Source organism: Mauremys reevesii, linkage group 15, assembly GCF_016161935.1.
Source record: "Mauremys reevesii isolate NIE-2019 linkage group 15, ASM1616193v1, whole genome shotgun sequence".
Classification (NCBI taxonomy): Eukaryota; Metazoa; Chordata; order Testudines; family Geoemydidae; genus Mauremys; species Mauremys reevesii.
Window position 1 is genome coordinate 44,849,906 of NC_052637.1, and position 20,957 is coordinate 44,870,862.

At 44.7% G+C, this 20,957-nt stretch overlaps 2 protein-coding genes and 1 long non-coding RNA gene across 14 annotated transcripts in view; 1 reads left to right on the plus strand and 2 right to left on the minus strand.

Annotated features, from left to right (window-relative positions):
* The window catches only part of FASN (fatty acid synthase), a 68,153-nt gene extending 65,261 nt beyond the window's left edge, over nucleotides 1-2,892 (minus strand). Inside the window, exon 1 of the mRNA XM_039501396.1 lies at nucleotides 2,590-2,892. The gene's annotated coding sequence lies outside the window, so the exon portion shown is untranslated. The remainder of the gene's footprint in view (nucleotides 1-2,589) is intronic.
* LOC120383360 lies at nucleotides 2,851-20,195 on the plus strand. 3 transcript variants are annotated; one of them, XR_005588428.1, is made up of 5 exons: nucleotides 2,851-3,174; nucleotides 3,621-3,740; nucleotides 7,737-7,830; nucleotides 13,530-13,795; nucleotides 20,038-20,195. It is a non-coding gene; the product is annotated as an uncharacterized LOC120383360 (long non-coding RNA). The 3 variants fall into 3 exon arrangements; XR_005588429.1 differs by lacking the exon at nucleotides 20,038-20,195 and adding an exon at nucleotides 13,866-15,402; XR_005588427.1 differs by lacking the exon at nucleotides 20,038-20,195 and having other exon boundaries at nucleotides 13,530-15,402.
* CCDC57 (coiled-coil domain containing 57) overlaps nucleotides 7,496-20,957 on the minus strand; it is a 148,870-nt gene continuing 135,408 nt past the window's right edge. For 9 of the 10 annotated variants that reach the window (XM_039501399.1, XM_039501404.1, XM_039501407.1 and 6 more), the window contains 2 exons: nucleotides 9,241-9,475; nucleotides 7,496-7,861 (listed from right to left, as the gene is read on the minus strand). In XM_039501399.1, the coding sequence (XP_039357333.1) occupies nucleotides 9,252-9,475 (224 nt within the window). In that variant the 3' untranslated portion in view covers nucleotides 7,496-7,861; nucleotides 9,241-9,251. The remainder of the gene's footprint in view (nucleotides 7,862-9,240; nucleotides 9,476-20,957) is intronic. The other variant, XM_039501398.1, reaches the window with a different exon arrangement.

Genomic DNA, 20,957 nt, shown 5'->3' on the forward strand with positions numbered 1-20,957 from the left:
TTCCCACTCTATCAGTGGCAGGTGCATTGGCAGCAATGGGAGTTCCTATAGGAATCTGTAGAGAATTGGTTCCAATATACAAGTGGCATTTTCTCTGTGACTTTGCCAAAGCTTACTTCATTAGGGATATTAGCAAAAGATTTATTTTTACTTCCAACTTTTACTACATGCAAACCTAGATTTTCCAATATTTGATTTTAAATAAATATGAGCCCACTTATAAAATTTCTTTCCCTAGAACTTCAATTGTAGAAAAGTTTTTTTAAATGCCTGCCTCTCAAAGACAGCAAAAATAAAAATTAAGGTTTACTTGTATTTGAGCTATTTTAGCCAGTGTTCAGTTTCTCAGCCACTGTTAAACTGGATTTGTTATTGCTAAATCTAATACTGCACAGAATTTTTATTGGCTCTGTTGAGAGACTGGATTTGTTCCTTTTCTAGAGGAAGAATGCCTTCAATTGCTTGATAAAACATTAAAAAACTACAAGGTGCTTCCAAATCTTAAAAAAAAAACAAACTATTTTGAGTGTGTTTATCATGAATGGATATATTCACTACTGGCTTTTAAGTTTGCATTATAATTATAGTGTTGTAAATGCCTAGATTATCAGCAAGTGGTGTTAGTTTCCCTAAATTCGTCCAGATTTAATTCCCAAAACCATTGCACTGTATAAATATCATTTTAAAAGTGTGCCTGCATACTTATCCCATAGGGGAGGTCATCATCTCCTCACATCCTTAAACTAAATCAACCCTTGGTGGGAGTTTTCAGAATCCTTTACTGAGGACACCGACTTTCATGTAAGATAGTCTCATTTCCTGAAGCCCTTGAAGAAGTGTTGCTAGTTTTCAGTACATCCCAAGAAGTTTAGAACTGCAAGGAGAGGGTGAAGACCTGATTGGATCTCTGTAATCCAGCTAAGGGGTTTGCTTACAACACTATTACTCTTGGAATAAAGAGAGAAGAACCAGTACATCTGCTAATAGTTATGGCTGGATTAACAAATGGGCTGAATTTTAGGGGCTTTTGCCTCCTATAATACAGTGTCTCAAATATTAAATGTTACCTTGTGATATCTAGGAGTCTCTAAATTTCTTGGTTTAAGGCTTCTGTGACCCCTACCTCAGTACTTTAAAAAACACCAATAAAAAAAGCCTAGAGATTAAATATTTAGAAGAGTATCTTCTTCCTGTTTTTAATATTATCCATGCATGCAGCTAGTTTTAAATAGCTAAAATTACATAACTACTTATGCATTGAGATCAGAGTATGGATGCAGGTACAGGATGGAGGGGGGAAAGGAGTAACGAGGATGGGTGTAAGACTCCATTAGGTGGGGCAGATGACAGATTATACTTTCAGACCACATGTAAGTCTACATGGAAAGGAAAAATTGATCTAAACTTTAAGTAAATTTCTCTGTAGATATTGGCTATCTGGAAAGAGATTAAATATTTCAGTTCCAGTGACCAAACGAAGAAAATTTCTGAAGTGCCTGTTTCTTGTTGTCACAAAGGATATGCCAGGGAGTATGTTTCAATCAATGTTATTTATCTATTGTTCTTAGTCCCCTTTGCATGTATTAATACATGTGCAGCTGTTAATTACTGGAGGGTGAGAACGCTGAGGAGAAAGAAAAAAAATGTTTTTCCTCTCTGCATCTGCTTGTGAAATGGGCTTTACGGTGTGTAACTGTCTTCAATGCCGGATATCAAAATGGCTGGATGCAGAACATTCACAATGCAGCAAGGGCTCAGCCTCCATCTCCCCTCTTCCCGGCTGCTACCTCACCTTTGATGAATAGCTCCAAAAATCAAAGCTCTGAAGCAAGCTTCACTTCTAATATAGATAATCAAATTTACTTAATAATTTTAGTTCACGTTTTGTTTTTTGAAATCTTTAAACAAAATTAAACCGTATTAGTGTAACAACAATTCAATAAGTAAAAGCTTCTCAGATACCTATGAATAGTCAACTAATTTGGGGGGGGGGGGGAAGAAGGGGGATACTGCAGGCGGCTGTGCAGTGTTTTATTCAGAACATTATATATAAGATCACAACTGACTCTCCAAAGAAGACTACACCAGCGCTTCACCACCTTTCACCGGCATCTACAGTTGGCAAAATCCATTCCCATGTTCCAATTTATGTTCAAACAGGAGTAATTTAGCTGCCTATTATTTATACAACCCTATTTACAGAACGGGACTGGAGAACATTTACTAAGGAACACAGCCACATACTAAATATATTGATCAACTGCATTTGATGCCTCTAACACAGACTTCCCATGTGATCAGTGGTGCAAGATGGAGCCGAGCCCAACGAGGGGACGGCGGGTGCCACTACAAACCCGCCGAGAGGAGGCGGCAAGATCCCCTTATCCCCAGAGCGGCTCGGGCGCATTGGCCCCCTTGCTGGTCTGGGCAGCCGCAGCCCGATGCTCCGAGAACCCGGCGCCCTCGTCCGCTCCAGCCCCCGGGCTCCTCGCGCTTTCGCTCGTTCTCCCCCCGGACGCAGCGCGGTCGCTGGCCTAAAGCTACCCCGCTTCCCAGACCCGAGTCGCGGCTGCCCCCGGGTGTTGGTACCTGGCTCCCGGCTCCGGTGACTAGAAGGGCCCGTGCTGGGCAGAGGCTGGAGCCCGGAGCTCGGCCTGGAGCGCGCGCTGCTGCGGAGCCGCTCTCAGCGCCCGAGCGCGGGGCAAGGCTGCGGGCTGCTGGCGGGGCCGGGATGCGGGGCTGGGGCTGCGGCAGCGGCCCTGTTCCGTGCCCGTGTCGCTGCCTCCCAGCGGCTCCCAGCGCTATTTAAGCAGCCGCCACCTCCGGCGGCCACGCCACATGGGCTGACAGCTTTGCTCCGTGGCGCAGTCCAATGAGAGCCCGGGCTGGGCGCGAGAGCCGGCGCTGGGGCGATGCCAGCCCCTGCCCGCAGGAGCCTCTCAGCGCGGCGGGGGGGGGCAGGCCCGCTCCGCTCCGTCCGGCAGCACCTCCCCTCAGGCCGCCTCGGCGGCCAGGACAGGGCTGAAGCCGAAGCGCCGAGCTCCCCGGGGGCTGTTCTGAGCGGGGGAAGGGCTCGGCCGCGGCCCTCCGCGCAGGCGGTGGCTCCTCCTGTGGCGAGGAGGCCTCCGCGGACCCGAATCGACGCTAACCAGTCCCGGCTGATCCCTCGCCCCGGTATTCGTCTCTCTGGGGTTGGCTGCGTTGTGAGCCGGGCTAGGCCAGGCCAGACCACCCCGGGCCCATCGGCCTCCCCCGGCCAGGCTGCGCCGAGACCCCCGCACCGCTGAGCGCAGGGGGTGCGGAGCGGGGGTGGCGCCGGCCGGCGCAGCCCAGGCAGGCCGGAGCCGAAGGAGCTCGGAGTGGGCGCGCGGGGAACAGGCACACGGGGCGCAGCCGGGTGCACACGGGGCAGTGGGGCGGGGAGCGCTTGGAAGTTACTTTTACTTGCAGGGCTCCCTGCACCAGACCCGACACTGGGCTCCGCGGCACGGCCTGGCCTGGCCTGGCCACCCCGCAGTGCCCAGAGACAGGCCCTGGGCAGCTGCCCGCCGGGCCTAGGGAACAACCGCTGCGGGGGCTCGATGTCCCATTTACACCGTAACCGAGGTCTCCTGTTACAGGTGACTGACATTTGCAAAACAGAAGGACGATTGCTTCGGAGGCGAAGTCACTGGCCGAAATCTCCAATCAGGCGGCGGGGGCGAGTGGAAGGGTGTCGCCTGTCCAATCTCTGGGCCTGTGTGAGTGTTGCTAGGAGATAGGGTGATGTGATGACTGTGTTAAGGGGACGGCTCTGTTTAGGAAATGGAGCCGCTTGTGATGCAAGAAGCGCCTGTGAATTGCGGCTTATTTCAGGCCATTCACCTCGGCCGAGTGTGAGCGCTGGAGGTTATTACAGGTCAAACCTGAAAACACAGACACTGGGGCAGTGAAATATGCTCCAGGGATGGCGTCGTCCCCCTCGCCCTAGTATATAGCCAGGAAAGGCTCTGATCAGCACCCCTAATGGGGAGAAGAGCAGAGAGAGAGACCTAAAGCCTCCACACAGCAGAGCCCAGAGTGCCTGTTCCTCCTTTTCCTCACTGCAGGGACCAGACTGGTGTGACTAGCTACTTCCACTCTCACTGAGCCCTGTGTCATGGCCAGAAGCTTTTTAATTCTTGCTCCCTTTGTTAGCATTGAGAGACAGTGAGCTCCTGTTGCCTTGGGCAACCTGGGTCCCATGAGCACCTGGCGGGTGCCTGCTGCAATATTGGTCTCATTCCCTTCCAGTTGCCTCACACTCTCGCCACCTCTCCCAAAACCAACATAAGCTGTAACTCCCCCAGCCACCTGCTTCCTTCCTACCTGCTCCTAACTCTTGATGCAAACTGGGAGTCAGGGAGCACAGCAGAGGGACTGAGGGAGCTGAGGTGTTTGTTTCTGGGTCTAGGGCCTTAGGGCTCCTACTATAATTCCTTCCCTAGCTTCAAACTCTGAAAATGAAGGTGTAACCAGAGTTTTTTTAGATGTACTCTGCATATTCATGATCATGGGATGCACTGTCAGTGCAGTTCAGAGGGTGTACTGTCTGTTAGCAGTGCCCCCTAAGAGTGGTCACAGGTCCCTCCTATCCCTCTCAGACTTCCTGAGCATCCTGAATGTGAGTAACAGATTACCAATCTCAAGACATCAAAAATCACAGCAGAGTCCCCAAATCCACGATTTAAAAAATATTGGTGTTGGTCTTTTTGATTTTTGAACTCCCCCTTCCCAACACCTGTGTGTGTGTGAGTGTGAAAGAGAATTACTGTCAGGTGATTTTGGACCATGCTGCATGAGCTCACATCCCTTTCCACCAATTAATTCTGCCTCCAACTCAATCCTGTTCACCCAGTCTCTATATTAGTTCTTCTGCCTGGCCCCTGCCCTCACATTGGCCCCATGAGTCCCTCAATAGTTCAGCATTCCTAATCTCACCACTGATACTCCTAGGGCTTCCCCGGGCCTGGCAGAGGCTGTACCAAGATTCCCTTCTCCTGCTTTCCAGGGGTTTTTACTCCCCCTTCCCAGGCCTGGTGTTGCATGGAGGGAGAGGGAGCAAAGCCATCCTGAGCTGATGGGTTCTTTCTGCTCCCTCTTCCCCCTCCCCTCCTGTGAGAAGAATGGCTTTAGATTGTTGAGGGGATGTGGAAGGGGAGAGAGCTCTTTCTGCAGCAGCTCTGAGTGGTTGCTTTGGCCCTGGGGAGAGGCAAGTGAGGCAGGCAGCCAATCAGAGGGGTTTTTCCCCTCAGGCAGGGCTCAGATTTGCTGGAGGGCTGGAGCTTGTCATGATGATACAGAGTTCCAACCTGGCCAAAATCTCATCATTTATTAAAAAAAAAAAAAAGTCACAAGAGTTGGCACTATTGAAAGTACAGAAAGAGGCTTCGTGCCATCCACTGCCGCAGTTCCTTCCATCACCTCAAATCAAGATTTCAGGAAGACTCCTAGGAAAAGGAAAAAGTGTACAAGGAAATGTGAGTACACAGAGTCCACCTTAAAGAATTCCAGTTACAAGTAAGGAATCTTCATTTAATCTGCAAGTGCCTTCTGGATATTCCCACTCATGGGACAGATTGGCAAACAGTGCTCCAGCAACGGAACAAAGGTTATAATACTGCCCCATCAATTGTGCATCAGCTCTGGACACAAGGTCCCACATGAGTCTCATAAGTAAGCTGAAGAAATGGGGTCTCGATGGAACTACCATTAAGGGGATACATAATTGGTTAAACAACCACAAGCACAGGGTAACTATTAATGGAATTATGTCAGAATGGAGGGAGTCTCAAGTGGGCTTCCACAGGGATCTGTTCTGGGTCCAGTGTTGTTTAACATCTTTATTAATGACCTGAATGTAGGAATAGAGAGCATACTGATCAAATTTCCCAGGAACACAAAGCTAGGGGGCTGCCAAAACATTGTGGAGGATAGAGCTAAAATTCAGAGTGATCTTGATAAATTGGAGAACTGGGCTATAGCCAACAAAATGAAATTCAGCAAAGACAAATGTAAGGCGTTACACTTAGGGAAGAAAAAACAAATGTACAAATATAGAATGGGGGATAACTGGGTTGGCAGCAGCACCACTGAGCAGGATCTGGGAGTTGTCATGGATCGCCACCTCAACTTGAGTCAACAATGCGATGTTGTTGCAAAAAAAAAATGCAATTTTAGGTTACATTAACAGAGGTATAGCATAAAAGTCATGGGAGGTGACAGTACTGCTCTACTTGGTGCTGGTTAGGCCTCAGCTGGAGAACTGTCCAGTTTTGGTCACCAAATGTATAGAAAGGATGTAGAGAAACTGGAAAGGATCCAGAGACGAGCAACAAAGATGATCAAAGTGATGGAATGCAACCCATATGAGCAAAGGCTGAAGGAACTGGGTATGTTTAGTTCAGAAAAGAAGAGATTAAGGGGGGATATGATAAATTGTCTTCAGATATTTGAAAGGCTGCCATAAAAAAGATAGAGAACAACTTTTCTCCTTTGCCACAAAAGGCAGGACAAGAGGTAATGGTTCAAATTAAAGCATAGCAGATTTAGGTTAAATCTCAGGGAAAATTTCCTAAGTGTATGAACTGTAAGACAATGGAACAGTCTGCCAATGGAGGTTGTGCAAGCTCCTTCACTGGAGGTTTTCAAAAGGAGGCTGGATAGTCATCTGCCTTGGATGGTTTAGACACAACAAATCCTGCATCTTGGCAGGGGGTAGGACTAGATGACCGGTGCGGTTTCATTTAACCCTGTGATTTTATTATTCTAAATTTTTCACATCTTGTAAATGTATGTACAGAGCACCAAGAGGCGGATCCATAGATCTCTGTGATATGTAAGGGTTATAATTCTTGATGTCCGATTTGTGTCCATTTATTCTTTTGCATAGAGACTGTCTGGTTTGGCCAATGTACGTGGCAAAGGGGCATTGCTGGCACATGATGGCATATGTCACATTGGTAGATGTGCAGGTGAACGAGCCTCTGATAGTGTGGCTGATGTGACCTAATCACCTAAACACCCAGTGTACAGGACATACAGACCAGTTTAGTAGGAAAAGTGTTTTCTAAGGGGACAACCAGATGTTAGAATGTTGTTATAAAAATTAATTGAATGGGAATGTAGCTTTCCTCATTAGGGTATCACCATATTAATGCTTCAGCCTTGCACTTCTCACCAGGATGCAGAGCCACATTATACTGAGCTGCTCTGAATCTCCATGTTCAAATTGAAACCACTGGAAACAAGAGTTGCAAAGTTGCTGAAATGTATATTCTATAATTAGTTCAAAACTTGAATTCAGGCAAACCGTATAGCAACAGTTGGCTTCAACTGTGATATGAGGCCAAAAATTCTCTGCTTGTTGGAAACCACTGTGCTTTGAGCTGCAGTCATAGCAGGCTCTGGATAAGGGGAATGCATCATATTATTCTGGTCCATGAAGGAACAATGTAAAAAGTATTTAATCTGATGATGGGACCTTCAAGCAAAATAAATTGGGAAAGGGCACAGAGGACACCTCAAATCCAGTACGTACATAATAAAAGCACAATGAAATAATGGCTACTAAGCATGCAACTTATTACTTTTATTATTTGTAATACCATTCATATTATCTATATGTTAAAGCAAAACATTTTTGAACAGAACATTGAACAATTTTTTCAAGTTATTATTGAGCTGCCTACAGCTACGCTGTACTGTGTTCCTTTCAGATCTCAAACTGAGCAGGGTTGTCTAGACACAGAATTTGGACAGGAGGCCTTCAAGGAGCACCTATGGGCTGCAGGAAGAAGTGCAGGTGATTCAGTAAGTCTTTCTTCCATCTTAGGCTCTTAACCTGCAGAGACACACATTATTAAATTTTACTACCACGAGTAGTCCTATTCTTTTCAATAGGACCACTCACAGTAGTAAAGTTAAGCACCTGAATAAGTGTTTGGAGAGTCAGGGCCTTAACACCAAACCAATACCCCAGCTTCCTGCAATGCTACTGGAGGTGCCATCCTGCCATTTTCAAAACGAAACAAGACAGAGATCCTGAGAACTCATGATCATTCAAATGTCATGACACTTTTCATAAGTACAGTGTTGTGCTGGTCAAATTACAATCATAACATTTTTCCTGCAATTTCAGCTGGAAACATGTTATAAGGCTTAGTTATTTGTACAGTGCTTTTAGTTCATCCAATGAAAGATTCTAAGTATTCTCAGTCTTGAAACTTGACATACTTACACCCATGCTAATCAATACCACCAGTGTAAGTGAATGGAGAATTCTGTTTCTGTATCATTTTACACCCATTTTGCACAAGCATAAATGATTACAGAAGGTGCAAGGTAGTGCAGAATCAGGGCCCAGCTTTAAAATGAATATTAAGCAGCTACAGAGAATTGTTACAATATGTAGAATGAGTGCAGTGTTAGTAAGCATAGGAAAATGGCATGCTAAGGCAGCCCACTGAGATACATTTTCCCCTGTCTAACCCACACTCCAGTGTTTCTCAACAAAATTTTGCTACAAACTGCAAGCTCTGCCTAAAGGCACAAAAAGTTTAAATCTTTAGTAGCTGGGAATCTATACTAACCTCCAGAAAGCAGGTGGATGAACTGACATTTAATAAGGTCAAACAAATAAAGTAGGGTCCAGCTGGGCTCTCTCTCCCTCAGCACCTTCCTAAACCCAGAACTGTGTAGGGGAGACACCCCACTTTGGGGGCACTAGTACCCAAGTGGTGCCTCACCCCTTTCCCTGTGCCCTGGAGGAGATGTGCAGAGAGGAGTCAGAGGCTAACGGTGCCAAAACAAGGACCTCTGGACATTCAGAGAACCATCCACACTTTTGATCGTACTTTCTCAGTTACATGCTGATTGGCTGTCCAACCCTTTCCCTCCTCTCCCCAACAGCCCCTTCACCTGAACTTCACTTCACACTTGCCTCTCTTATCCTCTTCTCCCCTGCCCTGCCCCCTCACTTCCCTTCTGTTTCCATTTAGCTTATCCCCTCCTAAGTAAACCCACCCAAAATAAGCGAGTAAACAAATAAACACTAAAAATTAAACTGTGGAACTAATCCCACATTAGCTGCCATCACCTTGTTAATTCTGCTAGTGAGTTCTATCCCTTTTCCCAGCCTCTGGCTGTCTAGTCTATTTAGACTGTAAGCTCTTCGGGGCAAGGGCAGTCCTGTACTCAGAGTTTGTACAAAGCTAAACTTACTGTCAAAGAAATCAATGTTTAACATTGTAGTTCCGGATTTTTTGCATCTGGTGGGAGACTTTTGACTTTATGGGGTGAGTCCGAGATGATTTGTTGGCTATTAACTTTGGTTGAACTTCAATGTTGGTTCCTTTGACTGTCAAGTCAGCAGCTGGTGCTTTTTCTCGATCCCCAGTTTCAATAGTTTGCTGAGACTCTTCAAACTTCTTGGCTATGTGGGTAGCTTTGAACTCTACTGAAAAAAGAAAAGGAGAGAATGTATTTGTTCTTCCATTTGCAATTATGAGTAAGACTGAAGAGTTGAGGAAAACAGTTATTTACTGTCAGTACCTTTTGTTCTCAGAATAGAACATAAGAATGGCCCTACTGGGTCAGGCCAAAGGTCCATCTAGCCCAGTATCCTGTCTTCCGACAATGGCCAGTGCCAGATGCAGCAGAGGGAATTAACAGAACAAGTAATCATCAAGTGATCCATCCTCTGTCACTCATTCCCAGCTTCTGGCAAACAAAGGCTAGGGACACTATTCCTGCCCATCCTGGCTAATAGCCATCAATGGACCTATCCTCCATGAATTTATCTAATTCTTTTTTGAACCCTGTTATGGTCTTGGACATCACAACATCCTCTGGCAAGGAGTTCCACAGGTGGACTGTGCATTGTGTAAAGAAATACACCTCTACCCCACTATAACGCGACCCAATATAACACGAATTCGGATATAACACAGTAAAGCAGCACTCCAGGGGGGCGGGGCTGCGCGCTCCGGCAGATCAAAGCAAGTTTGATATAACGCGGTTTCACCTATAATGCAGTAAGATATTTTGGCTCCCAGGACAGCGTTATATCGGGGTAGAGGTGTACTTCCTTTTATTTGTTTTAAACCTGCTGCCTATTAATTTCATTTGGTGACCCCTAGTTCTTGTGTTATGAGAAGTAGTAAACACTTATCTACTTTCTCTACACCAGTCATGATTTTATAGACCTCAATCATATCTCCCCTTAGCTGTCTCTTTTCCAAGCTGAAAAATCCCAATCTTATTAATCTCTCCTCATAGGGAAGCTGTTCCATACCCCAAATCATTTCTGTTGCTCTTTTCTGAACCCTTTCCAATTCATCTTTTTTGAGATGAGATGACCACATCTGCACACAATATTCAAGATGTGGGCATACTATGGATTTATATAGAGGCAACACAGTATTTTCTGTCCTATTATCTATCCCTTTCTTAATTATTCCCAGCGTTCTGTTCACTTTTTTGACTGCCGCTGCACAGAGTGGATGTTTTCAGAGAACTATCCACAATGACGCCAAGATCTCTTTCTTGAGTGGTAAAAGCTAATTTAGACCCCAATCATTTTATATGTATAGTTGGGATGATGTTTTCCAGTGTGCATTACTTTGCATTTATCAACATTAAATTTCATCTGCCATTTTGTTGCCCAGTCACCCAGTTTTGAGAGCTCCTTTTGTAGCTCTTCACAGTCTGCCTGGCTCTAATCTTTAGTAATTTTGTATCATCTGCAAATTTTGCCACCTCACTGTTTACCCCTTTTTCCAGATCATTTATGAATATGTTGAATAGGACTGGACCAGTACAGACCCCTGAGGGACACCACTATTTACCTCTCTCCATTCTGAGAACTGACTATTGATTATATTGTCTTTATAGAGCCACACAGTAGGTGTTGCATGCCTGGCTATGTAACCAGCTTTGAGCAATCAGAGTTAGGAGATATGTAAATGTCCATTGGGCCCTGCACTCAACTGATAGGTGGGGCAAAGAATTTAAACCAATTTGACCCTCAGTTCCTCTCCATGTCCTAAACCTATTTAATTCTGGGATGCGTAATAGAGGGGAGTCCATTCAGTATGTGTACAAGAGTCACTGTTCTGTCCAGCTACTGTTTTGACATTAAGCGTGTGCCACCTCACTCCCCAGCATGGCTCTGGGTCTTTGGGAAAAGCACATATAGTAATGTTAACTTATATGATATGAGTCTCAAGACACAACTCTGGTTAGCTACTGGAGTTGAGAGCTAAATACTAGTTTAACATTGTGAAAAAGGATAGAATTGGCCAGCAGGACCTGGAACTCTGATGAAGAGGAAACCACCACCAGGAATGATTCCTGTAATAAGAGAGGGTACAAGGAAAAAGATCCCAAGGGCTCAAAGAGCATTTCCATTAACTTGTTCAACATCAAACTCAAATCCAAAGGATGAGTAGTTTCTTGATGGGAGGGTACATATCTGTGAACCCCTTTAAAATTACTGCATTAAGAGGCGTCTGTTTTGCAGGGACATAGTAGACTAAAATAAACCTTTGCAGTTGTCAAAAATATCTTTGACCACACCAGAGAGATAGAAGAAAGTCTAAGGTAACTAAAACTAGGATGATACCAAAGCAAGGCTTCTACCTTGAGCAAAACTTTTAAACAAGGTTTTCTGTATAACAGCATAATATTTCCTGGTGGATGGAGTCTAGGAGGGCTGCCTTGTTCTCCTGAGACAAGCATTAAGGACATCCTGACCTAAAAACCTAGCAGTTGCACTGTCAAGTAAAATGACTTGAGGTCCAAATACCCCATCCTGCCATTTGGCTGGGATGACAGATCTTAACTCAGAAGACAGACTGAATGGATAATCTTTACACTGGCCCAGAAGTTCCAAGAACTAGGTCTGCCATGCACAGGCTCAGACCTGTTGACTCCTCAGAACTCTGGGGACGAAAGGAAATGAGGAAAAGGTGTAATGAATCAAAGACATGATACACACTGCATATCCTTGCCCACTTTGAAGCAGAATTTTAGCCCCTGGTTGTTCTAATATGTAGCAAACAAGTATGTGTATGGAAGGTACTCACCTGGTTTGAGTGACCACTTGTAATGAACCACACCCTTTCAACTCAGGTTACTACCTATGGTATTATACCTGTCAGCAGCAGAGGGAAGGGCTGTGGGTTTGTTTGATTTTTTTTTTATTTTTATTTTTTAAACCTGGAGTTCCAGGATTTCTATTTTTTGAGAGACTCTCTGGGCAAAAATACTACAGGAATATCAACAACTGATGTCACTTAGAGGAAACAAGGGAGCAGTCAAGACAGCTTTTTCAGGGGATGAAGTACAAGAAGGGCACCCCTAGGACTGTCTCACTGGGGCCTCCACTTCTTATATAGTCTATGTAAGATGCCCAGGGTTCCCTGTGTGCCTACTGCATTGGGAAGGCCATTGAGGTCAACATCCATGGTGGTCTGCACCATGGTTGAGCTGTCTAGAGATATCTTGGCCTTATATGGCTCCAAGATGGTTGATGTGCTTTCGGTGAGGAATGGTGTGGTGAGAAGGTGCTTTGTTTCTGCATCTCATCATCATCTTTGCTAGAAAAAATTGCAATATCATGATCTCCTCTATAGCCTGTAGGGGAGCCCTCAGTACTGAGTATCAGGGAGTGCGGTGCTGATGATATCAAGTCTCTCTGGTGCAGCAGAGACTGTGTCGGTGCTGATGTCTGGACTGTTGGTTCCACTCTTGCTGGCATCAGTACCGGCCAGTGCTGTGACTGTTTGGTCAGTGTGGTCGGTGCCAACTTGGTCTTCTCCACTGGTGCCAACAGCATTGTTGGTACTGGGGGCGGAGGCCTGGTGTCTGATGAAACACTTGGTGCAGAGTCCCTTATGGGTGAATTTGGTGCCATGGAGGAGACATGTCTTTGTCTGTGCCTCAACTCTGTCTCCTTCGCTCGGGCCTCAGTGGTGCCGGAGGTCACTGGAGTGTCATAGGTGCTCACCTGAGCATGTGTCAGCATTGAGGGTAGCGACCTGGCAGGAGACCACCGTTGTTTTTGCGGTGCTCTGAGGAGAAGTCCGAGCCCTCTTTTTTTGTCTTTTAGAGGGTATTGTCTCCTTTTTCAGTTGGAAGAGTGCCCGGAAAGGCAGTCTGCTTGTCCGAGTCGGGTTGTAGGGATTTCTCCATTAATCATTTTTAGCCTGAGATCCCAGTCATGTCAGGCTCTGACTTTCAAATTGCTGCAGTGGGCACATTTTTGGGGGATATGCGCCTCACCCAGACAGCGTACGCACAATGAGAGTCTGTCTGAAATGGACATAGCTTTGTAGCAGGAGCTGCAGTGTTTGAAGCCTGGGGAGCCAGACATCTTAACGGCTAACTGTCCCCCATTGGGAGGTAGCTAAAGAAATAAAACCAAACTTTTTTTTAGAATAAAGCTAACACTAACTATAACTTTCTATCTAACTAACTAGCTATTTAAAATATTTTTCTAATGGTTTTAGGGAAGAGTGCTAACACTGCCCCAGCGCTGCATCTTTAGCCGAGGACAGTTGAGAAGGAACTGAAGGGCTTGGGTTGTGCATGTGCTACATGCGGCACCAACAGGACCGCAAGATGCCGCCTGCACATGCATGACCCATGTGGACACTGCTACTATAAATCTCTGATCGAAAGCACTGGGACACACCGACACCTGAAGTGGAACACCCACCAGGACAGCGCTTGAAGTAGTCCCAAGCTGTATAGTATCTACATGAAGAAAACCTAGGTAAGTTGTAAACTCTGGGAGGTGTCCAAGGGGACATAAGGCTCCAAGTATTTTTCTTTGATTGAACTAGGTTCCTCCTCATCAGGAGTTGCAGCAGAATGGGATTGACCTACTTATCTTGGATCCAAAGCCACAATACTGAGCTCAGTTCCAGGTGCTCCACAGATCAGATGATGGCACCAGTCTAGCCTTGAAACAAACTACTTTCAGCACTAAGGGTTCATCTGCACAATGCTGAGGGGATAACTGTTTCAGAGGAGATTTTGGAGGAACCAATCCAATGGATCCAAAAGGGAAGTAGCCAGGGTTCATCAGCACCGACAGTCCCAAGTCATTCAGCATCCCCTTCCCCATTGCTTTCAAAGAATGTTGACTCCTAGTACCTTGGACAAACAGGTCTGATGGGTAAAGGATAACTGATCCAACCTGCTTGGATCAGAAGAGGCCCTGTTTTCGTGGGAATCTTGTGGCCCACAGAAGCAAACTGCAATGAGGTCCACCTGGATGAGACAACAGATCTCTGTGGGAACACCATTTTGCTGCATTATATGGCCTCTTGGAGCTCCTGGAACTGTAAAAGGTGTTTTCTTCAGCTTCCTCTGAAGAACTCTGATCTTTAGTTGGAAGAACTTCCTTCGATGGTTCGAGAAGTGTTTGCAACAGGACTGGAATTTTGGATCAGGTTTTGGAACTGATGGAGGCTCAACAGCCACACTGTTTGTATGTGGGGTGAACACTTTAGGAGAAGGTCACCCAGACTCATGTTACTAGTCCCTTGCAGGAGCAAGTTCCAGAGAGGAATTTTATGGTCATCTTGGGCAAGGCCTTGCAGGCATCACAGCCCTTTGCTAAATGCCTGAGAAATGAGAACTAAAAAGGTACTTTTCATGCCCATCTGAAAGGGGAAACATAGTGGGGCAAGGAGAACACTCCTTAAACCCTGTTTTCCTACACAGGTCCATTATCTTGGGCATGGCCTGAGAACATAAAACCAACAAAAAATTGATGAGAACTAGAAAAAAAATCAAACTCAAGTCTACAGTATGTCTATCTAAATGTCTTACAAACTATTTACAACTATTTTATGCGAACAAACATACAGGAGAAAGAAGTTGGTTCTGTGACTGTTCCAGTAGGTGGATAGAGAAACTGCCAGTGGGCATGGAGTATTTATACACCAGTATATGAAATGTAGGCCACTTGGTATATATGCACACACCCTTCAACAGCCAAAAATGCTTCTGTGGCCACATAGTTAGACATATATTTACACTGGGTTTCTGTGGAGGCTGTGTCATGAAAGAAAAGTACATTTTCACTTTTTTTGTCCATTAATAGAAAGAACAGAAAATGCTTAACACAATTAATATTAACAATAAAGGGGAAGGAACTCAGACCAAAATAGGGAAAGAAGAGCTTAAAGAATACTTAGGCTATGTCGACACTATGCACCTTTTAGCGACACACCTGTGCCGCTACAGCCACGCTGCTAAAAGGCGCGCAGTGTAGCTGCTGTTCGTCGGCAGGCTGCCATAAAAAAAATGGAGAAAAGTTGTTCTCTTTTGCCATAGAGAGCAGGAGAAGAGGCAATGGGTTCAAACTACAGCATAGGAGATTTAGATTAAATCTCAGGAAAAACTTCCTAACTGTGAAAACACTGGGACAATGGAACAGACTGCCTCAGGAGGTTATGGAAGCTCCTTCAATGGAGGTTTTCAAAAGAGGCTTGATAGCCATCTGTCTTGGATCGTTTAAACAAACGCAACAAATGTTCCATCTTGGAAAGTCTCTTCTTTCAGTCTCATCTAACCCTATGATTCTAGAGTATTTAAGGATCTAGCTGAACATTTCAGAACCATTAGCAATTATGTTCAAGAACCCATGGAGGACAGGTGAGGGTGAGGCTTCAGAAGACTGGAGAAGGGCAAATATATTATCTATCTTTACAAATGGGGGAAGGGGGGGGGGCGGAGGGAAGAAAAAAAAAAGGACCTGGGGATTTATAGACCAGTTAGCCTAACTTCAGCATTGGAATGATACTGGAACAAATGTTAAACAATCCACTTGTAAGCACCAAGTAGATGATACTTATCACCCTAACTGCCAACATAGATTTGTCAAGAACAGATCATGCCAGATCAACCTAATTTCCTTCTTTGACAGAATTACTGACCTAATGGATAGAGGGAGGTAGATGTGATACATTTTGATTTTAGTAAGGCTTTTGACACAGCCCCACATTACAGTCTCATAAGTAAAGTAGCAAAATGTGGTCTAGATTAAGTTACTATACAGTATGAAGCAATTGCAAAAAAAATGCAAATCTAGTTCTGGACTATATTAACAGAGGTGTTGTATGTAAGACAGGCAGTAATTCTGCTCTGTTCAGCACCGGTGAGGCCTCAGCTGGAGTCCCGTGTCCAGTTTGGGACACCACACTTTAAGAAAGATGTACACATATTAGAGAGAGTCTGGAGGAGAGCAATAAAAATAAAAGGTCTAGCAAACATTACCCATGAGGAAACATTGAAAGACTTGAGTACATTTAATCTTGAGAAAAACAGACTAAGGGGAGACCTGATAACAGTCATATGTTATAAAGAGGACAATGATCAGTTGATTTCCTTGTTCACTGATGGTAGGACAAAGTGTAATCAGGTTAGGTTGCAGCAAGGGAGATTTTGATTAGATATTAGGAAAAACTTTTAAACTATAAGGATAGTTAAGCACTTGAACAGGTTACCCAAAGAGGCTGTGGAATCCCCGTCATTGGAGATTTTTAAGAACAGGTTGCACAAGCACCTAATAGGGATGGTCTAGGTATATTTTGCCCTGCCTTTGTGCAGGGGATGGACTAATCTGAATGCCTCCAGTCTTAAAATCCTATATGCCCATTCCCAAAAGTGGATTTTGAACACAGTTAAAGTGTTTACATTAAATGATATATACTATTTAAAGCAAAAATATTTACAAGAGGGCAGTGGAGTAAGGGCAGGAAAAGCTCCATGTGTCAGATTCTGCCTGGTACTGTACATAGCTCTGAAAGGCTTTTGATACAACCATCAGCAAGATATGCTATGTGTGGCAAATTTTCAGAAAGGTTGGGCCTGGTCTCTCTTTTAGCAGGTATAAATCTGAGTATATGTAAAACTTTCAAAAACACCAAAGTGACTTAGGAGTTTAAGGCCCAATTTCAAAAGTGATGTAGACTCTTAAGAGCCTGAATCTCATTGAAAGTCAATGGGACTTTGGCCAAGTGCCTAAATCACTTGAAAATGGTTCTTAAGCTCCTAAGTCACTTAGGCTCTTTTGAAAGTTTTACCCTACATGACTGATTTGTACCCTGTAGGCGTGCATGGCCCTCCCTTGCTGTCATGGTCTGAGGGAGGCCACACCTCTGCTGTCACATCCCTGTAAGGACAGTCTAAGATAATGGGGAAGTTAAGCCCTCAGGCAGGGCGAGCGTGCCAAACACAGTCTTGGGTTCCAGCCCTCAGGCAGGGGCAAGCACCCAGCAAACAGTCTAGGGAGCTCCGGCCAAGGGTTAGGCACCCAGGTACAATCTGTCATCCTGGCTCTTGTGGTAGACAGACAAGCACAGGCCTCTTGGCCTGAAGAGGGGGAGAATGCATCCATCTCCTTTGACAGCTGCCTCACAACCAGGGGCGGCTCTAGGCATTTTGCCACCCCAAGCATGGCAGACAGGCTGCCTTCGGCGGCTTGCCTGCGGGAGGTCTGCCGAAGCTGCGGGACCAGTGGACCCTCCGCATGCAAGCCACTGAAGGCAGCCTGCCTGCCGCTCTCACGGCAACCGGCAGAGCGCCCCCAGTGGCTTGCCGCCCCAAGCACGCGCTTGGCGTGCTGGGGCCTGGAGCCACCCCTGCTCGCAACTGAGCAAGTACAGGGCCTGCTTTTTATACTTTCTGTTCCTGTTCCACCCCTCTCCTTCCAGTGTGGTGAGTGTGGCCTTCCTGGTTCTCCCCACAAGGGGGCATCTGGCCCTCCCTCACTGTCAACCTCCAAGGCAGGCCATGCCTCTTTGCTACACACGCACATTCTGAGATTTGTGCCTGCAGCAGGGTGACCAGATAGCAAGTGTGAAAAACTGGGACCAAAGGTGGGGGGTAATAGGCACCTATGTAAGAAAAAGCCACAAATAGCTGGACTGTCCCTATAAAACTCAAGACATCTGGTCACCCTAGCCTGCAGTTGAATTCTGGGTAGAGATTTTGTATATGCAAGTTGAATCTTCAAAAAGGAGGCTTTTTATGCTGCTGAAACATTGGCCCCGTATGTACGGTTAGCACTGCCACCAGTGCTGCAGAAACATTGAATCATTTGCCACCAGGAATAACTGCAGTTCAGGTTGGAAGAATGTTTCTACACTTAAAGCATAACCAGGGCCAATTAGTTAATATTTGTAAAGCACTTTGAAGATGAAAAGTTTTACTTAACATAATCAGAAATGGTGAGTCCTCTTCTGTCTAGAGCCAGAAAGAAGTAGAAATCTCTCTTGGTTAAAGTTTTACCCAACATCCCTGCCGTGGCTGGCTTTTTACCTACATGGATAGCTCTTAAAAGTCCAACAGTCTGAAGTCAAAGCTGTTGAAATTCTGTCTAGTATGGGACAGTAAGAGATAACATCTGACCCATAAAGTGTAGAATTTCTGGCCAGACAGCTGAGCCAATAACAGCAAGAAAGGGGCTGTGGTAAAAGTGGCTCTTTAGTTTTCTATATCCAAGTTCAAATATTGCAACAGAAAAGTTATTTAAGTTCCAAGCATCTCCAGTTCTTTTGCTCTTTAACACACAATGCATTCTCAAACCAAATGCCAAACTTAGCTGCTCCTATTCCATTCAGGCCCTCCCCCAGCTGCCAGTTTAGGGTAACAGACTTACCTGCATTTTAGAAATCCTCAGCTGCCATATTTGTTTCTTTGGGTGATTAATTAATTTGATTTCCTGGTATTCCTTTAGCCCAAAGTCAGTGGCCACTTCCTCTCTCAGGTGTAAAAAACAAGTTCTGAGTGTGTTTTAGCTCAGGAACCTTCAAGCAGTACAGAGAGTGGCCAGACAGGGTTCACAGCCACAGCCAGGAACCTCTTGCACAAACCATACATAAGTTATGTACCTTACCCTTTGCATTTAGCATGTCTTAATTCTCTTCCTTCAAACCCCTCTTCCCCCCCAAAAACACTTATTATAACATACTATTTTATTTGAAATTCTAGGCTTTTCAAAATACTCTGTTTTTACAACTTATTCTCAGCTTCAGGTCAAGAAGTGTTGCTTAGGCTCTCTCATCTTACACAAAACAAAAGAAAATGATTTTCTAGCCAGCCAACCCCCCCACCCCCCAACAAAAACAAAATAAACCTCACATAAAAAACAAAACAAACAAAAAACCATGCAATCATATACTAGCAGTGACTTGAGTTTCTGAGTCCATGCAACTTAATTCAGGCATCTTAATACTCAAATCTAAACTAACTAAAGGCTCCCAGGCTTCAGACATACAGAATTGTATATGAATGAAGGTTCAATTTACTGACAATCAAAGATGGCTTTTATAGATTCCAAGGCCAGAAGGGACTAGTCATCTCCTAGTCTTACCACCTGTATAATACAGGCTACAGACCTTTCCCCAAATAATTCTTATTTGAAGAATATCCTGTGGAAAAACATTCAACCTTGATTTTAAAATGGACAATGATGGGGATACCCCCACAACCCAGGGTAAATGGTACCAATGTTTAATTATCCTCACTGTTAAATATCTATGCTTTATTTCAAGTCTGAATGTTGTCTAACTTCAACTTCCAGCCACTGAATGTTGTTATGCCTTTGTCTGCTAGACTGAAGATCCCATTATCAAATATTTTTTCCCTGTTTAGGAACTTATAAAACCTGATCAAGTTATCCCATAACCTTCCCTATGTTAACCTAAACAGACTGTGACTGAGTCTGTATCTACAAAGGCATATTTTCCAGTCCTTTTTTAAAAAATAATTATTGTGGCTTCTCTGAACCTCTCCAATTTATCAATGTGACACTGTATGGAATCTGGGGGACACTTTAGGTCTATTATGAATACCAATATGGTAAAATGGCAATGAATTATGCCAGATATGCCGTGTAAGATATGTGAAAATGCTATAATTTGCCAAATATGATGATCTATAACCCTTTGTATTGTGGGTTATAGATATGTCTGTATTTCAAAACTTGTGCTATGCTTTTAGGTGACACCCCCAGACAGTTTCAGCACTGCCTAACCTGCTTGATGGCCTATTAAGGACCATCAGCTTTACAACTGACCCATTGAGAGAAGGCAATGAATACACCTTATGACTCAGCAAGGCACGCAGGGGCATGCCTATGGACAGAACTCTAAGGCTTCCAAGCCATGTGCTGGGCAGGTTCTGTTTGAAACAAAGGAAGCACAAGCCACATGGCAAAATACTATAAAAGGCAGCTGCATCTTCTCCATTTTGTCTTCAATCCCACTTCTTACTTCTGGAGGAACTTTGCTACAAACTGAAGCTCTGAACAAAGGACTGAATGACCCATCCAAGCTGTGGATGTATTCCAGAGGGACTTTCAAGCCAGCAAACTCACCAATACTGCTAAGAACCTAATATTTGGACTTTGAAGTCTTTGTATGTATGTCACTGTTTTACCATTTAACATCTCTCTTCTTGTTCTTTCTTTATAACAACACTTTAGTTTTAGGCACTAAAGGATTGGCTGGCAGTGTGGTATTTTGGGTAAAATCCAAACCTATTATGACCCGATGACGTGGTTGACCCTTTGGGGTCAGAAGAACATTTTGTATATGTGAGCAGAGTTTAAAATAACTGTACTGGACCCAGGTGCTGATTGGGACCCAGAAACTGGAATACAATAAGGGGGCTGTGTGATTTCTTTTTTTGCTTCTTGATAACAAGTGTGGGGAATGAGAAGCACACAGTTTGTGACTAGTTGGGGAGTTTAACTTTAGTGTTAACCACTAGTCTTGGGAGTATCTGCTCTCCCTTTTGCAGCCTGCCCTGACCTTGGTATTTCCAGTGAGGGCGTTGTCAGGCACCACTAGGTCACAATCAACATCCTTGATTACTGAACACCAAAACAGGACACAGTATTCCAGCAGCAGTCACACCAG